This window comes from Esox lucius, chromosome 10 (assembly GCF_011004845.1).
Source record: "Esox lucius isolate fEsoLuc1 chromosome 10, fEsoLuc1.pri, whole genome shotgun sequence".
NCBI classification, from domain to species: domain Eukaryota; kingdom Metazoa; phylum Chordata; class Actinopteri; order Esociformes; family Esocidae; genus Esox; species Esox lucius.
In genome coordinates, this window is record NC_047578.1 from 30,145,536 (window position 1) to 30,165,025 (window position 19,490).

Genomic DNA, 19,490 nt, shown 5'->3' on the forward strand with positions numbered 1-19,490 from the left:
CCGGGAAAACCCAAACGGGTAGTGCGGGTGAACTGGGAATGTCTGGAGGAGGCCCCCATCCGAAAGATCTTCAACTCACACCTCCGGCTGAGCTTTTCTGGCATCCCTGTGGAGGTTGGGGGCATTGAACCTGAGTGTTCAAAGCCTCCATTCCTGAAGCTGCGGCGGGGAGCTGTGGTATTAATGTCTTAGTTGCATCAAGGGGTCGGTAACCCTCAAACACCCTGGTGGACACCGGTGGTCAGGGAAGCCATCCGACTGAAGAAGGAGGCCTTCCGGTATATGTTATCCCAGAGGACTCCGGAGACGGTTGCAGTGTACCGACAGACCCGAAGGGCTGCGACCTCTGCTGTAAAGGAGACAAAACAGCGGGTGTGGGAGGAGTTTGGGGAAGCCATGGAGAAGGACTTTTGGTCGGCACCAAGGTGTTTCTGGAAAACCGTCCGCCACCTCAGGAGGGGAAAACGGGGAACTATCCAAGCTGTGTACAGTAAGGATGGGACACTGTTGACCTCAACTGAGGAGGTAATTGGGCGATGGAAGGAACACTTTGAGAAACTCCTGAATCCCACTAACACGCCCTCTATAGTAGAGGCAGAGCTGGAGGCTGATGGGGAAGCATCGTCAATCTCCATGGCAGAAGTCACTGAGGTAGTCAAACAACTCCACAGTGGCAAAGCTCCTGGGATTGACAAGGGTGTGTGCCAATTACAGGGGTATCACACTTCTCAGCCTCCCTGGGAAAGTCTACTCAAAGGTACTGGAAAGGAGGATTCGGCAGATAGTCGAACCTCAGATTGAAGAGGAACAATGCAGGTTCCGTCCTGGTCACGGAACAACCGACCAGCTCTTTACTCTTGCAAGGATCCTGGAGGGGGCCTGGGAATATGCCCATCCTGTCTACATGTGTTTTGTGGATCTGGAGAAGGCTTATGACCGGGCACCCTGGGAGATACTGTGGGAGGTGCTGCAGGAGTATGGGGTGAGGAGGTCCCTTCTGAGGGCTATCCCTGTACATCCAAAGTGAAAGCTGTGTTCGGGTTCTCTGTAGTAATTTGGACTCGTTCCAGGTGGGGGTTGGCCTCCGCCAGGGATGCGCTTTGTCACCAATCCTGTTTGTAACTTTTATGGACAGGATATCGAGGCGTAGTTGGGGTGGGGAGGGGTTGCAGTTCGGTGGGCTGGGGATCTCATCACTGCTTTTTGCAGATGATGTGGTCCTGATGGCATCATTGGTCTGTGACCTTCAGCACTCACTGGATCGGTTCGCAGCCGAGTGCGAAGCGGTTGGGATGAGGATTAGCACCTCTAAATCTGAGGCCATGGTTCTCAGCAGGAAATCGATGGAGTGCCTCCACCAGGTAGGGAATGAGGCATTACCCCAAGTAAAGGAGTTCAAGTATCTCGGGGTCTTGTTTGCGAGTGAGGGGACAATGGAGCGGGAGATTGGCCGGAGAATCGGAGCAGCGGTGGCGGTATTGCATTCGCTTTACCGCACCGTTGTGACGAAAAGAGAGCTGAGCCAGAAGGCAAAGCTCTCGATATACCGGTCAATTTTCCTTCCTACCCTCACCAATGGTCATGAAGGCTGGGTCATGACCGAAAGAACAAGATCGCGAGTACAAGCGGCTGAAATGTGTTTTCTCAGAAGGGTGGTAGTCTTCTCCCTTAGGGATAGGGTAAGAAGCTCAGCCATCCGTGAGGAACTCGGAGTAGAGCCGCTGCTCCTTTGCGTGAAAAGGAGCCAATTGAGGTGGTTCGGGCATCTGGTAAGGATGCCCCCAGGACGTCTCCCTAGGGAGGTGTTCCAGGCATGTCCAGCTGGGAGGAGACCTCGGGGTAGGCCCAGGACTAGGTGGAGAGATTATATTTTGACACTGGCCTGGGAACACCTCGGGATCCCCCAGTCAGAGGTGCCAAATGTGGCTCGGGAAAGGGAAGTTTGGGGTCCCCTGCTGGAGCTGCTGCCCCTGCGGCCCGATACCGGATAAGAGGATGAAGATGAGATGCTTCACGTTTGGGATTGTGTTTGGGGTTGTACTCATCCTTCAAAATACGGCGAGTGGAGTTTAGACCAAAAAGCTCTATTTTTGTCTCATCAAACCACATGACCTTCTCCCATTCCTCCTCTGGATCATCCAGATGGTCATTGGCAAAAATCAGATGGGCCTGGACATGCGCTGGCTTGAGCAGGAGTACCTTGCATGCGCTGCAGGATTTTAATCCATGATGGCATAGTGTGTTACTAATGGTTTTCTTTGAGACTGTGGTACCAGCTCTCTTCAGGTCATTGACCAGGTCCTGCCGTGTAGTTCTGGGCTGATCCCTCACCTTCCACATGATCATTGATGCCCCACGAGGTGAGATCTTGCATGGAGCCCCAGACCCAGGGAGATTGAACATCATCTTGAACTTCTTCCATTTTCTAATAATTGCGCCTTCTCACCAAGCTGCTTGCCTATTGTCCTGTAGCCCAGCCTAGTCTTGTGCAGGTCTACAATTTTATCCCTGATGTCCTTACATAGCTCTCTGGTCTTGGCCATTGTGGAGAGGTTGGAGTCCGTTTGACTGTCTGGACAGGTGTCTTTTATACAGGTAACGAATTCAAACAGGTGCAGTTAATACAGATAATGACTGGAGAACAGGAGGGCTTCTTAATTAAGAAATACTAACAGGTCTGTGAGAGCCGGAATTCTTACTGGTTGGTAGGTGATCAAATACTTATGTCATGCAATAAAATGCATATTAATTATTTAAAAATCATACAATGTGATTTTCTGGATTTTTGTTTTAGATTCCGCCTCTATCATAGGTACACCCACAGTTGAAGTGTACCTATGATATAAATTACTGACCTCTTCCTTGCTTTGTAAGTAAGAAAACCTACAAAATCGGCAGTGTATCAAATACTTGTTCTCCCCACTGTATGAATGATTTTCCTCCTACATTTATATCCTCCTACATACATATAGATGTTAAGAGTTCACCAAACTGTGTTCACCACACAGTTTATAATGTATTATTAATTGTTATATGAGAACCCACAGGTATGATAAATTATTATATAGTTATAATGGTAGTAGTAATAAGGCATCTCAGGGGTTTGTGGTATTTTGTCAATAGATCAAGTGCTGTACTCAGGCACTCTGTGATGCCTTGTGCCTAAGAACAGCCCTTAACTGAGGTATATTGTCCATATAGAAATACCACAGTTTATACATTTTTTATACATCTTTATCATTAAAAAGTGCACCAAACTCGTTGTTTTCAAAATGTTTACCCACAGTTATCAAACAATAATTGACTTACATTTATTAAATTGTTAAAACAATTACTAAGAAAACAAACTATTTCAACTGCAGAAATAAACTGACAGGCTATTTGCCTCAAATCGCCAAATCAGATATCAAGCGTTGCGTAATAGATGATGGTGACGAGAAAATGAAAAAATAATAAGCATCCCTCCCATCATACCTTTCAGCCAGGCACTCCATATTAGTGGCACTGAGACATCGACGCTCCACTTGCTTTTACTTTGACCAACATAGCCGCTGCGCTGTCATACTTTTACATACGATTTGACAAGGAATAGTTAAACGTAGTCAAAGCTGCTTTTGTAGGAGTGCGACTCGAAGTGAAAAAATACGTTCTCTAGTTGAAGTACAATAGGTTGCATTTAATATTAGGTTGACAGACTAGCAGACAGTAGTATATTATTAAAATACTTCGCAAGAATCTTTGTGGACGTAGGCTACTTCAGTTTTTCTCTCATCTCGAACTAATTTGGAAAAATCAGGTGTGAAGATGGAAAATGTTACTGAAGCGCAACAGAATCAAACTTTGGTAATTTGGATGGAAGAAGGAATCGAATACAAAGTGGTGAGCACTTTCGTTGTTTTTGTCATATGCGCCTTGGGAATCGTTGGTAATGGTATGGTGATCATGGTGGTGCTTACTACTAAACACATGAGGACACCCACCAACTGCTACCTGGTGAGCTTGGCCTTGGCAGATCTCATCGTTCTCACTGCAGCGGGCTTACCAAATATCACAGACAGCATTTTCGGGACTTGGGTGTACGGCCACTCGGGATGTCTTTGTATAACCTACCTTCAGTACTTGGGAATCAATGCATCATCGTGCTCTATCACTGCCTTTACCGTCGAAAGGTATATTGCCATTTGTCACCCTATAAAAGCCCAGTTTCTATGCACGCTGTCCAGAGCCAAGAAAATAATTTTGTATGTCTGGGTTGTCACCCTACTTTACTCCGTCATGTGGTTATACCTGTCAGATGTCAAAGAAGTAGTCTACGAGAACGAAGTGACTATCGTGACATGTGGCTATAAAGTTACAAGACAACTCTATTTGCCCATTTACTTCTTGGACTTCAGCATTTTTTTTGTTGTGCCGCTTATGCTGGCCAGCATTCTGTACAGTCTGATCGCAAGAATCCTCATCATGAATCCGTTACCGTCTGACCACAAGGAACAACTAAAAGATGGACACACCAACACTGCAACTCGTTGTAAAAACTCCCGCCACAGCACTACTGCTGCTTCTCGGAGGCAGGTGAGTAGCGGTATCCTAAAAATAATGTGCGCCCTAATCTATTAGCATTTACTATACATTTTTGTTAACAGTAGCCTATATATCCCAAAAAAATAAAGAGACTACTGCACCTTTTTTCGTTCCTTTCCAAAAAACGTTTTGAGTGAGGAACAGATGCGTTTAATTTGCAGTGGTCTCTTAACTTTAACCCTTCTATTCCTCACTCAAAACCTTCCTTTTCGACTTTTTTGGAAAGGAAAGAAACAGGTGCAGTGGTCTCTTCATTTTTTCCGGAGCTGTATTTGAAATAATGCTTAGTTTAAATAAAGCAAACAGCAAATGTATGTTTATTACACGTTTAAAGTAACTGTTCACACCAAATCAACATCTTTCTGATGATTAAGCAACCCACTCTTCCCTTTGCGTACATATAACACGGGTTTACACTTCACAATTACGCCAAAGTACTTTTTTGTGTACAGTTCAGACACGATCTCCTCCAATTAAGAACAATGGTGAATAAATGCGATATTAAAGTTTCACCTTTACCCTTTTACATTCTTTCAAGAAAAAGGTTAATCTACGCGATTAATCACTCTTCGGAAATCCGTACCTCGATGATGGTGACGTCAAATAGGTTTCAGTTGGTGCGTGTCAATGAAACGATTTTATTGACCACCATTATTATTAATGGGAGGAGATTGCGTGTCAACTGCACGCAAAAAGGACTTTGGCGTATGCATAGCAACGACATTGTGTGAACCTGTGTTATATGTACGCAAAAGGGAGAGAGTGGGTTGGATTAAGACCCGATTTTCTGACCCAAAAAAGCAATATTTGGTCAGATTTAGATATGTACATACATATTGACTATAATCAGACAAACACATTTAGAAAAAATATTGGGCAGAGCATCACACCCCCTCCTGTCATCTTCCCTCAGTGCATCCTGGTGCCATTACTTCCCCAGGTAAATGGCACACAGGTACACGGCCATCCAAGTATTGTTAAAGAAAATGTGACTCATCGGACCAGGCAACCTTCTTCCACTGCTCCAAGGTCCAGTTCCGACGCTTGCGTGCTTTCAACAGTTGACAGGGGTCATCATGGTCACTCTGACTGGTCTGTGGCTATGCAGCCCCATACAGTTGTGCTCATAAGTTTGCACACCCTTGCAGAAATTGTGAAATTGATTTTGAAAATATGACTGATAATGCAAAAAAACTTTTATTTAAGAATAGTGATAATAAAATGTTTTGTTTTTTTGTTTTAGATTCCGTCACTCACAGTTGAGGACTACCTATGATAAAAACAGACTTATGCTTTGTAAGTGGGAAAATCAGCAAAATCGGTAGTGTATCAAATACTTGTTCTCCCCACTTTATACCACCTGCAAGAATTTGGGGCCTCATAGACAACTATTATAAAAGACTGCACACTGTCATTGATGCTAAAGTGGGCAATACACAGTATTAAGCAAGGGTATGCAGACTTTTGAACAGAGGTCAGTTCATTTTCTTTGTTGCCATGTTGTAACTGTGTCAAAGCATTTCAGAAACGGTAAGGCTTGTGGGGTGCTCCCAGTCAGCAGGGGTGAGTACCTACTGAAAGTGGAGCAACAAACTACAAATCGGGAAATTACTGTCAATTAAGTTGACAATAACTGCTATAAAATGTACAGAATTTTATTGTAATTTGTATTCCCTGTTATTTACTGTAAATGAGAAAACAGAAGTATACTGTAGATTTACATTGTTATTGGCAACCTAATTGGTAGGAAAGTATTGTAAATATATAACATAGTACTGTAAATAAATACCAACTACTTACTGTAAATGTACATTATTATTGGCAACTTAATTGCCAGGAAATTATTGTAAATATACTATAATATAAGATAGTACTGTAAATAAATACTAGTTATCTACTATAAAGTTACATCGTTATGGCCAACTTAGTTGCCTGGAAATTACTGTAAATATATTTGTCAGTATTGTACTGAATCAGTATTTTAGTGTAAATCAAACCAATTACAACTTGATTTGCAACTTTTTTTCTAGGTAGGCACTAAATGAATCGTTGTAGTATTTTGAATCAAATACCAGTACAAAACTGTAAATACATTTTGTTACATAAATAATTACATAATTAAATTACCAGAAAGTTGTTAACTGCTCACTAAGTTACAATTTGTGTTTAGCATTAAAATCAAAGAAAAATCTATGACAGCGTGCAATACATCAAACCAATCCAATGCCTCTGGGTAGAGCTCCAATAGAGATAATGAGGATGGTCAATCTAACAGGCAAATTAAACAATTAGAATTACATTGGATATGTTTGTTGGTTTGGCAATACATAATACAAATTTAAAGCTGTCATACAAAAAAATCTAAATTAAAAATGTGTCATATCCGGTCTGAAAACTGTGAAAAACCTAACACACAGTCATTGGAGGATTCTTTTTTGTACAGTTCAATAAATGCAGCTGAAATTTGAATTGTTCAGGTCAATACCTAATTATCTAGGGGTGTGTGACAAGAAGCGCTGTGAGGTTATATCTGGGTAGGCACATGCTAAACCAAAGCCTTAAAGCCAAAGTTATCAAGTTTTAGATTTGAATTCAAACAGTGAACTGCTGTGTATTGTAGTTGATAGACAAAAAAGAACAAATCTATTGGCTTTTATGTAAAAGCTTGTGGTGAGCACTTTTAATATATTATTTGTCAATCACCTTTTCTCTGACTAAATTCACACCACAACCTGTGCCTATCCAGCCAGGAATTCACTTTCGGTAAACAAGTAGTAAACAATAATGTTCTAAGAAAGTTGTTTGATTCCAGGAAGTAAATTGATGGACCAAAATCTCTGAATATAAGGAGACACTTGCACAGACATTCCCCGATTCAATCAGTGTATGACTGTACATTAAACCGAAAACTAAACATTATGTGCAATTAAATACATTTAAAATCTAGATGTCTTCATAAAAAATATACAAAAATAGAACTTTGACTGCCAACAAAACTCAAATTCCAAGTCTAAAAGTCCATCAGTTTTTAAGGAGTGTACATACATTGGGATTCATTGATTGGCCTCTTTTCTTTGCCTTAGATCCCTCTGTTGGGTTGAGCCGATAAAGGCTCTGTAAAAAATAGAACAAAATTCTGTTAGATTTGTAGGCAACTTGATACATCGCATTTTTACGGTGTAAGCAGTCAATGTACAAGGAATCAAAGATCTGTGATTACATTTTGACAAGATTTAATCAGCAGCAAATTAACAATTATCTTTCTAATATAAATGTTACTGTTATTCAACCAGGCATGTTCTTTAAGACCCAATTATTTATAGCAAAACTGAACTGGGGGTGATGGTTACAGCAATTAGGGTTACCAGTCTTGCTCACGGACAGAACAAGAGTTTTTTTCATGGCGATTGGGTAATTAGAATCAGGGACCTTTCAGGTATCAGTCAAGTGGCCCTAGACTAACTTGTAGCTCCAAATTAAATAAGCAGTGTCAGGTGAATTTAATTAAAAAATGTCAAATCAAAGTAAAGACACATTGACAAAAACTGTTGGAATTTCATTGTACTTGCTAAATTGACTGTAATTAAACCTAACCCTTGAATCAAGGATTAATATACTGTTTTACATGAAGGATAGGAAACTGTTGGGAACCTAATCCTATAGCCTGAGAGGCTGTGTGAATAAAGACTCAGAAGCATACATTTAGCCACACTTTTTTACCTTTGGATGAACTCAAGTGTGCAAGGTAACACAGGCCGACTTTATGTTTTGGCATGGTCCCATCACCACCTGACCTTCCACTGACAGCATCCAGCTGCCTGCTGCCATCAGTTCCTCTCCTGGAACATACAATACAATACACAAATGATAAACATCCAGTGAATCAACAAACATTAAGCATCCACCAAACTGCTATTAGATCAGTAACTGAAATTTTGAAGAACAAACTGCTACAGGTGTTATAAATCTTCGTTAATGAAACATTGTATTATCAAGACACAATATTTAAATTTACAATTATTATCTTGCATAATCAATCTTGGTGAACTTGGCAGAGGAATACTGTCTTTAATGTCAGCTGGTGTGGCAGACACGTGAAACAAAAAGTCCTGTTTAACATCATACATTCATACAGACTCTAAACAGATTGCAATACATAGAATACAGATTTGCTGAAGAAAAGCTGTTGAAAATGGGCACAAATAAGAAAAGGTTTCAGACACATCAGCCAGAATGAAGAGGTCAGCCCTCTTCTCCTTGAAGTGGGCCATAAGCAATAATATGACGCAGGGGTCCTTGGCAGGTTTGTCAAGAGCATAATTTCCTTGATATTTGAACTGTTCTTAGCATCGATTCAGTTCTGAGTAAGTAAAATTGTTATCCTGAACCAAGCGACCAATGAACAAAGCCAGATCAAAAGACACAATTCCCTCAAAAAGATCATGTCCAATACACTGCGGCAACCCGGGCTGACAAATATGATATAACTTGAGCTGATTGAAAGACGAATCTAATTTGATGCTCACACAGAATCTGCAGAACTAGTTGTTAGGACTTGAACATGACTTTGATAGGATTGCAAAGTTCTTGTTGTTCCACAGATGTGTTGTGTGTTTTGAAAAGATTCTCTGTGGATTTCACAATAGCGACAAAAATTAACACTGCGACTAACATTTGTTATCACCAGAAATTGCACACAAACCCCCTTTGAGAACCTGCCCGTCATCTAATAGGATGCCATTTTCTTCCATTTCTTTCAGGTCTTTAATCAGAGAGCTAAAAAATTATTATTGTCCAAACAATTTTTAGTCTTGCTCTTTACAAAGAAGCTGTATGTGATCAATGTTCAGCCAGAGTAAGGAAAACTGCCAGTACCTTGTGTTTTTTCCAACCAGTTTGAAATAATGGATTGCCCATCAAAACCTTTACTTCCCGTACATCCCTCAACACATGCTTGTCTGACAAGTTACTTCCTCATATTGCTTTCTTACTGATTTACATGAAAAAAGTGCTGAAATGGGCAAAACATTCTGTCACTTCATCATTCTTGCCCAATAACTGTGGAATCGGTTCAACATAGTTGTATTCTGTCTTAAAAGTGGTCTTTCTTCTCTGGTCAGTGCTTAAATATCCACTGTTGCAAGCTGTAAGGTGATCTTTTTTCATTTCCTCCATCATATTTTTCACAGTGGTTTCTGCAATCCCCAGACCCATCAAAGTTTCATATAGCTTAGAAAATAGATGTGATTAACCAAGATCATGAATAACTTGAAAACCCTCAATAATAGTTTGAATAGTGGATGCTGGTAGTAACTGTTTTGCCTGAAGTTTCAAGTAGAAAAGCGTCAGATTCTTCCTTTAAAAAAAAAAGGATTAATCAACACTACTAAGGTAAGCATTCTCTGGTTCAGCACAACTCTCTTCATCAGTCACGCAAGACTTCAAAACTTTCAATTGGTTCTGATCTGATACTGATCTGGTATGTCGTCTTGTTGAGCACCCTTCATGTGTTCAAGACACATGAGACCTAAATTTGGATATAACTTTAAACATTTTAACACATCCTCGAAACAGGCATGTGATTTCAAACAATCAATCAATCAAATGTATTTATAAAGCCCTTTTTACATCAGCAGATGTCACAAAGTGCTTTTACACAACACCTGGCCTTAAACACCAAGGAGTAAACATCAGTAGTGTTGAATTTCAGTGGCTAGTAAAAACTCCCTAAGAATGCCAGAATTTAGGAGGAAACCTAGAGAGGACCCAGGCTCAGAGGGGTGACAAGTCCTCTTCTGGCTGTGCCAGGTGAAAATATTAAGATTACAATTGTAATAATTAATAAATGCATGGGGGCAGAGTCTAGAGTCTATTTAAACTTAGTCCAGGTTGGAAGCATGACCGGATGGACAAGGAAAGGGACAACACCGGGGAGGGGGAGGTGTCAGCACAGTGGCAGCTGAAATCGTCAGGCATCGTCTCGATCTGCAACACAACCAGGAGGACTCTGGAAAAGGACAGCAATGGGTCCCCCTAGCCAGATACTCCGCCGATGTGGGCCAGGACCTCATGCCCTCCTAAGTTAAAAACGGGAGGAGACTGGGAAAATTCTGAAAATGCATTTCTCATATCAACATCTTCCGATCGTAGGTTACGTGTAGGTATGTATGGCTGGATCAATTCAGCATGGTAAGTAGGAGCAATTGATTTATAGGTTAACAATAAAACCTATAACTATTTACGGAGGAGTCAGTTATTTGTTTTCTAATGGTGATGATCTTTTCATCAAAGTAGTTCATGTATCCATTACAGCTTCACTTGTTGAGCGTTGTTTATTTGTAAAATTTGCAACTGTATCCAAGAGAAATTTTGGATTGTTTTTGTTCACCTCACTCAGGTTGGAGAAATAAGCTGATCGAGCAGATGTGAGTGATTTTCGGTATTGTAGTGTACTGTAAATCCAGGCTAGTCTGAATACTTTCAACTTGGTGGAGCGCCACTTTCGCTCCAATTTTCTGGAGGCTTGCTTGAGTTCTCTAGTATTGTCTGTGCACCAGGGAGCAATTTTCTTGTTGCGTATTTCTTTTGTTTTTAGTGGTACAACCGTATCTAAATTATTTTGCAGTGTTGAGTTTAGATCCTCGATTTGATCGTTTGGAGATTTATTTACACTGTCGTTGTTGGGCGAACTTGTAAGAATATCAAGACATCTATTTGTAGTGCGAGAATTTATAGTACAGCTTTTGAAACTCATTGTTTGCAGAGCAAGTGGATTTCTTGTTTTAACGGTAAATGTAAAAAGACAGTGATCCAATAATCCAGGATTTTGGGGGGTAAATTATTAGATCTACTAAATATTTCTCATGACAGGACTAAATCTAAGGTGTGATTGTGGAAGTTTGTTGGACCAGAGACATGTTGGATGAAACCATTTGAGTCAATTATGGCTTCAAATACTTTTTGAAGAGGATCATTGGACTTTTCCATAAGAATATTGAAATGAATATTGAAAATGTTAGACAAGAATTCTGGAAACATTGGAAAACATTGTGTATGGTCTGGGGGGGCTGTAAATAGTAGCTATGTAAAACGATTTATCAGTCTGGTTAACTTTCAAGAGTAAAACTTCAAAAGAATGAAAATCAGTGATGTGTGTGAGTATATTAATATTTACTGTCATAAATATTAGCAACACCCCCTCCTTTTCAGGATGCACGGGGGATATGATCACTAGTACAGCCAGGAGGAGAGGCCTCATTTAGGGCAGTAAATTATTTAGGCTTTAGCCATGTTTCACACAAGCCAATAACATCTAGTTTATGATCAGAGATTAATTAATTCACTGCAACTGCCTTTGAAACAAGGGATCTAACATTTAGGAGTCCCATTTTGAGATGCGAGGTGATAGTCATTTTTATTTGTGACCGAGGTGGAGGAAAGCTTTATCTTAATAAGATTGCTATTGTTAGCACTACCTTGTTTAACATTTCTCAGCCTGGAACGAGTCACAGTTGCAATAGGTAAAACTGTACAACCTACTCTGGCTATGCTATCGACAGACTTCACTATGCTAGCAGACCTGCACCCTATCTCATGGTGAGGCTATAGGAGTGAGACTCCTGTCAATGTTCCTAGATAAAAGAAGAGCACTACACCAGCTAGGATGGAGTCCGTCGTTCCTCAGCCGATCAGGCCTGGCCCTATTTCTGGAAGAGTCCCAAAAAGAGAGCCAGTTATCTACAAACTCTACCTCCTGCAATGGGCAGAACTCCGTTTCCAGCCAGCGATTGAGTTGTGCAAGTTTGCTGTAGAGCTCATTACTACCCCTAGCTGGGAGGGTGCCAGAGACAATTACTCGATGCTGACACATCTTTCTAGCTAGTTTACACACTGATGCTATGTTCTGCTTCGTAACCTCTGACTGTTTCATCCTTACCTCGTTGGTGCCAATGGGGCAAAAAAGTATTTAGTCAGCCACCAATTGTGCAAGTTCTCCCACTTGTAATTTTCATCATAGGTACACTTCAACTATGAGATACAAATTTAGAAGAAAAAACATCCAGAAAATCACATCGTAGGATTTTTTATGAATTTATTGGTAAATTATGGTGGAAAATATGTATTTGGTCAATAACAAAAGTTAATCTCAATACTTTGTTATATACCCTTTGTTGGCAATGACAGAGGTTAAATGTTTTCTGTAAGTCTTCACAAGGTTTTCACACACTGTTCCTGGTATTTTGGCCCATTCCTCCATGCAGATCTCCTCCAGAGCAGTGATGTTTTGGGGCTGTCGCTGGGCAACACGGACTTTCAACTCCCTCCAAAGATTTTCTTTGGGGTTGAGATCTGGTGACCGGCTAGGCCACTCCAGGACCTTGAAATGCTTCTTACGAAGCCACTCCTTTGTTGCCCGGGCAGTGTGTTTGGGATCATTGTCATGCTGAAAGACCCAGCCACGTTTCATCTTCAATGCCCTTGCTGATGGAAGGAGGTTTTCACTCAAAATCTCTCGATACATGGCCCCATTCATTCTTTCCTTAACACGGATCAGTTATCCTGGTCCCTTTGCAGAAAAACAGCCCCAAAGCATCATGTTTCCACCCCCAAAATTCACAGTAGGTATGGTGTTCTTTGGATGCAACTGAGTCCCTGGCGGCGTAGTGTTACTGATGGTAGCCTTTGTTACTTTGGCCCCAGCTCTCTGCAGGTCATTCGGTAGGTCCCCCTGTGTGGTTCTGGGATTTTTGCTCACTGTTCTTGTGATCATTTTGACCACAGGGTGAGATCTTGCGTGGAGCCCCAGATCGAGGGAGATTATCAGTGGTCTTGTATGTCTTCCATTTTCTTATAATTGCTCCCACAGTTGATTTCTTCACACCAAGCTGCTTACCTATTGCAGATTCAGTCTTCCCAGCCTGGTGCAGGTCTACAATTTTGTTTCTGGTGTCCTTTGACAGCTCTTTGGTCTTGGCCATAGTGGAGTTTGGAGTGTGACTGTTTGAGGTTGTGGTGCCATTAATACAGGTAACGAGTGGAGGACAGAGGAGCCTCTTAAAGAAGTTGTTACAGGTCTGTGAGAGCCAGAAATCTTGCTTGTTTGTAGGTGACCAAATACTTATTTTACAGAGGAATTTACCAATAAATTCATAAAAAATCCTACAATGTGATTTTCGGGAATTTTCTTCCTCATTTTATCTCTCATAGTTGAAGTGAACCTATGATGAAAATTACAGGCCTCTCTCATCTTTTTAAGTGGGAGAACTTGCAAAATTGGTGGCTGACTAAATACTTTTTTGCCCCACTGTAAATAACAATATCTCTGTACTCTCTATACTTGCCAGTTTTCGACTTCGCTACCACCAATCCCAGATACGGCTACGTCGGTGGCTCTGCCCCCCCGTAAACAGTGTACAATCACCGGCTGATTCTTTAGTCTAATACTACGGGTAATGGAATCGCAGATGACTAAAGTTTTCAGTTTTTCTGGGCCACTGGTAGAACATGCCCGCCGATCATTCCCCTCCGAAGACGGCTCGGGCCTTGACTCCTACTCCAGTGGGGAAAATCTCAGTTGTCTCTAGCAATGGTATGGTCGACGGCATTTCTTCCCAGTGACCAAGAGAAAGTTCTTGCCCGGCTGCAGGAGCTGTGCCGGGGGGCTAACTATCGTTTCTTCCTGGTAGCACAGAGGCAGTTTTTTTCTCATTTCTACATTAACATAATCCTTGCCTGATATTTGCGTCTCTGAAGCCGAGGCTCTAACTCTGCTATCTTTACCTGAAGACGATCGTTCTCCTCCGTGTTGTAGCTACAACATTTACAATGATAAGGCATATTAATGATACTTAGCGTCAGATGTTCAGGGGTGAGTAATTCCATTAATTATGTCCAAAAAGAGTCCTGGTGTAGAAAAGTTGGGTAAAAGGTCAACAGATAAAAAGTATTGCATTGGTAAAACTCTTGAAGTCGAATTTGACCAATTAGTTCATATAGAGTAAATTCGAAAAGGTTTGGCCGGTAGCCAGGTAGGTAACAGCAGGCAGCATACAGCATGTCAACAATCCCTCAATGCAATCAGGAGCAGGTGATTAGATTCCACTACACGTGGAACTCTACCTATACAGTTTCCAGATCCTCTTTAATGTGGGACACCAAATGAGAAATAAAACTAGTAATGTCTTCACATGTAAGTTGACAAAATAAAAATTCACATGTGAGTATCTCACAGTCCTTTGGTAACACTTGTGATCTCAATACAAGTAAGCTTTTTAAAGCTGGGAACTTTCTAAACGCACGAGGGCATTCAGGTATACCACATTGAAACCCAGTATTTGGGGCATTACTATGCAATTTCATAGTACATTTTAAACAAACTAAATTCCTAAGTGTACTATAGATAACCGGTAATATAAAGTTTTTCACGACGATAGGTCTTGTTTTCAAGACATGGATACCTTGTGCTAACTGGGCAGGGATTTGAGAGACACGGCTAGAAATCCATTCGCTAAAATGTCATGACATCTGTATGCAGTAACATTAAGATTTCCTCACCTTCACAACATCTCTTGTGCCATTCTTTTCCCCTAACTTTAGAGAACTTAGCTATTTAGTTAATAGGCATGTATGCATGATCTGCGCATTTGAATAAGTTACACCTATAAGTTAGCTAATATTTCCAATTCAGATTATGCATAATACATAACATTGCAAATGGAAATTTTGTGAATGCTATAAATATGCAACTGCAAATTATTACCAAAAACTTGCATAATTTTACAGTTACACTGTAAAATAGTTTAAATTAATGGATTGCTTAAAGCAAGTCCCAAAACTACCCGTCGTCCTTTGCTATTTACAGTATCATACAGCATTTATGTAAAACAGTAATTAATGGTAAAATCTTACTGCAAAAATACAACAATTCTTTACAGTGATACTCAAATGTGTTCCGAGAGCAGAAAGAAATTGATTGGTTCAGGCAAACATTCAATCGAAATGAAGAGGAGGCAGTGCTTATGAACATTTCAAGCTGGATCAAAAAAGTGAGTGAATGTTATCTTGACCAAAACTTCACCACTTAATGTTAGTGTGATCAAGTCATTTAGCACGTACTTCATTATAACATAACAGGTAAACTTACTCTTTCACAGATGTTAGCGGAATTGCTCGCTAACATCTGTAAAAGTTTAATTTGAAGTGTTCATTACCACCGCCTCTTCTCCAATTCTGTGGGTCTTTGTTTCATCTGTCATATACTGTTTTTAATTAATAAGATCAACTTACTCAAAACAAGTAAGAGTGTATTCATGATATACTCCTGCAATATTAGACTGAAAGGATTTGATAGGATTTAGGGGAAAGTGATAGTGAGAAGATAAACTGTGAATGTGAATAACAGATTTTAAATGTTTGTTGGAATCATTGATATAGCTTCATACTTCCAACAACAATTGAACAGTCTTTCCAAAGAAAAAGCATGAGATGCTGTAACCGCAGTTGTAAAAGCACCAGGCATACTGTCAATAAAATCTGTGATTTTCTGTGCATTATCTTGCAAAGTATATTATACTAGCTTTAGCAGTTATGGTTATGCAAGCTACTCACTATCCCACAGTAACCAGAGTATAGTTGCAGACAACAATTTTTGCTGCAGTCAATGAACACTAATGATGGACAACGTCTTGTAAAACCATTTTAAAATCTATAAATGTTGAGTAAACCACAATCATCTAAGAACAAGTGGCAGATTAGTTATTTAGGTGCAACCACTCTGCCCTATTGACACCAGTTATTAGATCAATACATAAGAGTTTGACGACTAATCTACTTCTGTTCCGCATGTGCACTGTATAAGTGTTTAAGTGTAGAAGGGAATAGTAAGTATAAGGTATAATGTGTCACTTTGGTGATTTATGTGGGCATGGCTTCCAGATTAATTTGACATGTGGGCAGGATGTCCGGTTTGCTGGGTGGGACCTCTGGAGTGATGTATGCATGTCCGGTGACTTTGTAATTTATGATTACATTGTTGTGTTCATGTTTGATGTTTTAAAACGCTTGATAAGCACCCCGCACAAGTGTTATTACAGGCGCAAAATATTTGATGTTTAACAATGGGTGTCTTAGGGTTCCGGAATGTTAAATTCCCTGACAATAAATAAGTGCTATATCAGCAGCAAGATGTTTGGTGTTTAACAAAAGGGCGCCAGGGTTCAGCAATTCCATAACCCCCAATTTTGGAGAGTTTCAGCCTATTTTTCATTTTAACAAGAGATGGGCCTTAAGATCAGATTTGCCTATAATAATGGCCCCTATATAACCACTAATAAAAATTGCAGTATATGCAGGTTGAAAAAAAGTTTTGTAGTCCAACAAAGCACTACAGTAAACAAACATTGCATGAGCAATGCTATTACTTTGAATGAACAATCAAAGCCTGGGCCGACTACACATTATGACTAAGTTGATTGTATCGTGTTTGGGTTTAAAAATAAAAACAATGATTTCATTTGTTCATTTGTATTTTGGGGTATGGTCTGTTGATTATGTGTAGATGTTGTTGGGTGTTCTGCGTCTGGTCTTTTTTTAGCAATATCTTTCACCATTTCCCTAGCTTAACGTGTAAATAACGATCCACTTACATGTTCAAATATTATTCTAACACAAACATGCATTTACATACATCACAGTTTTGATGTGTTGACGGTAAAATATGTATTACCTTCAGCTTTCAAGCATGAACGAAAACAATGAAACTAAAATCCCCTGACGCTGTGCAGCCACAAGGTGGGGTCTCCATAACGGAAGCCATTATGGTGATGTACTCTGTATCATCACCGGGGGTTCTCAATCTGTTGGTTGGTAAATAGAGTACAAAAGTTCAGCTGTATGCATATTGTCGTAATAATTTTAGTACAAGACTGAAAATGTCTGTACATAATTAGACTTACACAAAAAGTATCTGTTCAGGTTGTGTAAGATCACAAATGCACAGTCCAACTGACACTGATGTTGATCACTTGGTCTGAAATAAATACAAAGAGGGTTAACAAGCGCATACAGGTATTTAAAGCTGATTAACAATAACGTTAAAATTCTACTTATGAAGGCCCAAAAATGTGTTTACCAAACATGGCTGGGTTTAATTATGCTCAACCCAAACCAGAGATATAAAGAAAGCCCACAAAACTGAAAAAATCTAAGCAATACTGAAAAGAGTGTGCAAAGATTCCTTGCAGTCGGTATGATAGACACTTCAAAGAAATGGCTAAATTAACTCATTTCAGCAGTTGAGGGCAACACTAGCTATTGAAATGCGTAGTGTTGTGAAAATTACATATGTATGTGCAAATGTTTAAAAAAAAAAGACATTTTGAGGAGTGTACTTTTTCACATGTTCATAGAGTATTGGGTGTGCTTAAATAGCAATTGGCAAAAAATGCTAGGTCACAACAGATTGCATTTCTCTGTCACTGTATTGCTGAGAACCTTGCAGACTGCAATGTAAGGCAAATAAGTCCAGTAGCATATTTTGGGGACTGAATAGGAGCCTTTTCTTTCTTGTCCTAGGTGACCAAGATGCTGGCTGTGGTGGTGATATTGTTTGCTGTTCTGTGGATGCCCTACCGCACCTTGGTGGTGATCAACTCCTTCTTGGAGCAGGCCTACATGGATACCTGGTTTGTCCTGTTCTGCCGAAGCTGCATCTACCTCAACAGTGCAATCAACCCTATCATCTACAACGCAATGTCACAGAAGTTCCGCGCTGCCTTCCGCAGGCTCTGCCTCTGCAGGCGAACAGGGTCTGAGAAGCCAACCATTGGCGCATACAGTGTGGCACTCACATACAGTGCAGTCAAAGACACATCTATGGTGGAGACTACAGACCAATTCACCACACAGCTGGATGAGATCATAGTCACTGAGGACCTATTGCCTGACAAGAAGATGCTGTTTCAGGACACCTGTGTCCACAACAAGGTGACTTTTAGCAATGACTGATACTATAATGTCTGTGTTTGGTGCTCAGTCACTGAACAGCTCTTACAAAACTTTGAGGGACTGAAGTGTTTTGTGTGAACAGTTCACAGTTGAGAGTTGTCACATCTGAAGACAGTGTCATGTGTGAAGGCCAGGACATATTCAAGTGTGAGATCCACTGTCTCTATGTCTTAAGAAAGAGATTCAAATTTCAAGAAATAAATCTCTTATTAAATTACATTTAGAGCAGTTCACTAGGAAGTGCTGTTCATTTTCTCTTCCACTGACGCACAGTGTTTACAGTCTTTCTTTTTTGACCATCCATACTCAAAGTTTATCCATTTGAACATTATTTAAAAAATGTGAATGTATCTTTATCTTAAATGTTTTATATTGAGGACACGATCGTGTCGACCATAACATTATTGTGCAATGTAAATAAATACGTATTTGTTCAGAAAGATTGCAATTTTAAAAGGAAAACTTGTAAAGATTAACATTTTAGGAACTAAACCATAACCTCAAACAGTTGTGCCTATTTAGGATTATAAGTGTGTTAAGATTTTAAACAATGACTATGTATTCATATTTATTATGACTTTTTTGCTTGTTTGCTATTTATTGTAGTGGAACCCCCTCTTTTAAAAATTCAACTGAGGTTTTGAAGAATATTTTATCAGTGTTATAATTTTATTAATGTGTCAATATTTTGTGATTAATAGTGACATATATTTTTTTGCTAGCATGTTAGCAAATAGCATGTATGAACTGTTAGTGGAAATATAATTTTTAGCCAGTTGGTTAGCAACGTATCAATAAACAAATCTATATTTTTGGTCACCCTCCACAGTTAACCGACTCATTAATATTTTGTTTAGTTACACTATACAGTGAGGGAAAACATTATTTGATCCCCTGCTGATTTT

The 19,490-nt window shown here is 40.0% G+C and overlaps 1 protein-coding gene and 1 long non-coding RNA gene across 4 annotated transcripts; one reads left to right on the plus strand and one right to left on the minus strand.

The window, feature by feature from the left end:
- The first annotated feature begins 3,489 nt into the window (after positions 1–3,489).
- On the plus strand, positions 3,490–19,195 carry trhrb (thyrotropin-releasing hormone receptor b). Its single transcript, XM_010865675.3, has 2 exons — positions 3,490–4,572; positions 18,154–19,195. The coding sequence occupies exons 1-2, from the start codon at positions 3,805–3,807 to the stop codon at positions 18,583–18,585; spliced, it is 1,200 nt and encodes a 399-aa protein (XP_010863977.1). The 5' UTR covers positions 3,490–3,804; the 3' UTR covers positions 18,586–19,195.
- LOC105006936 lies at positions 6,550–17,872 on the minus strand. 3 transcript variants are annotated; one of them, XR_827479.5, is made up of 3 exons: positions 17,306–17,872; positions 8,302–8,420; positions 6,550–7,695 (listed from the first exon to the last, which is right to left on the minus strand). It is a non-coding gene; the product is annotated as an uncharacterized LOC105006936 (long non-coding RNA). The 3 variants fall into 3 exon arrangements; XR_827480.3 differs by lacking the exon at positions 17,306–17,872 and adding an exon at positions 9,457–9,647; XR_002196407.2 differs by lacking the exon at positions 17,306–17,872 and adding an exon at positions 9,284–9,401.
- Positions 19,196–19,490: the final 295 nt, after the last annotated feature.

Excerpts from the sequence above, each read along its gene's own strand:
- trhrb (XM_010865675.3), top strand. The coding sequence starts at position 3,805 with ATGGAAAATGTTACTGAAGCGCAACAGAATCAAACTTTGGTAATTTGG. Across the intron at positions 4,573-18,153 it reads CTGCTGCTTCTCGGAGGCAG|GTGACCAAGATGCTGGCTGT; the intron begins GTGAGTAGCGGT and ends TTCTTGTCCTAG.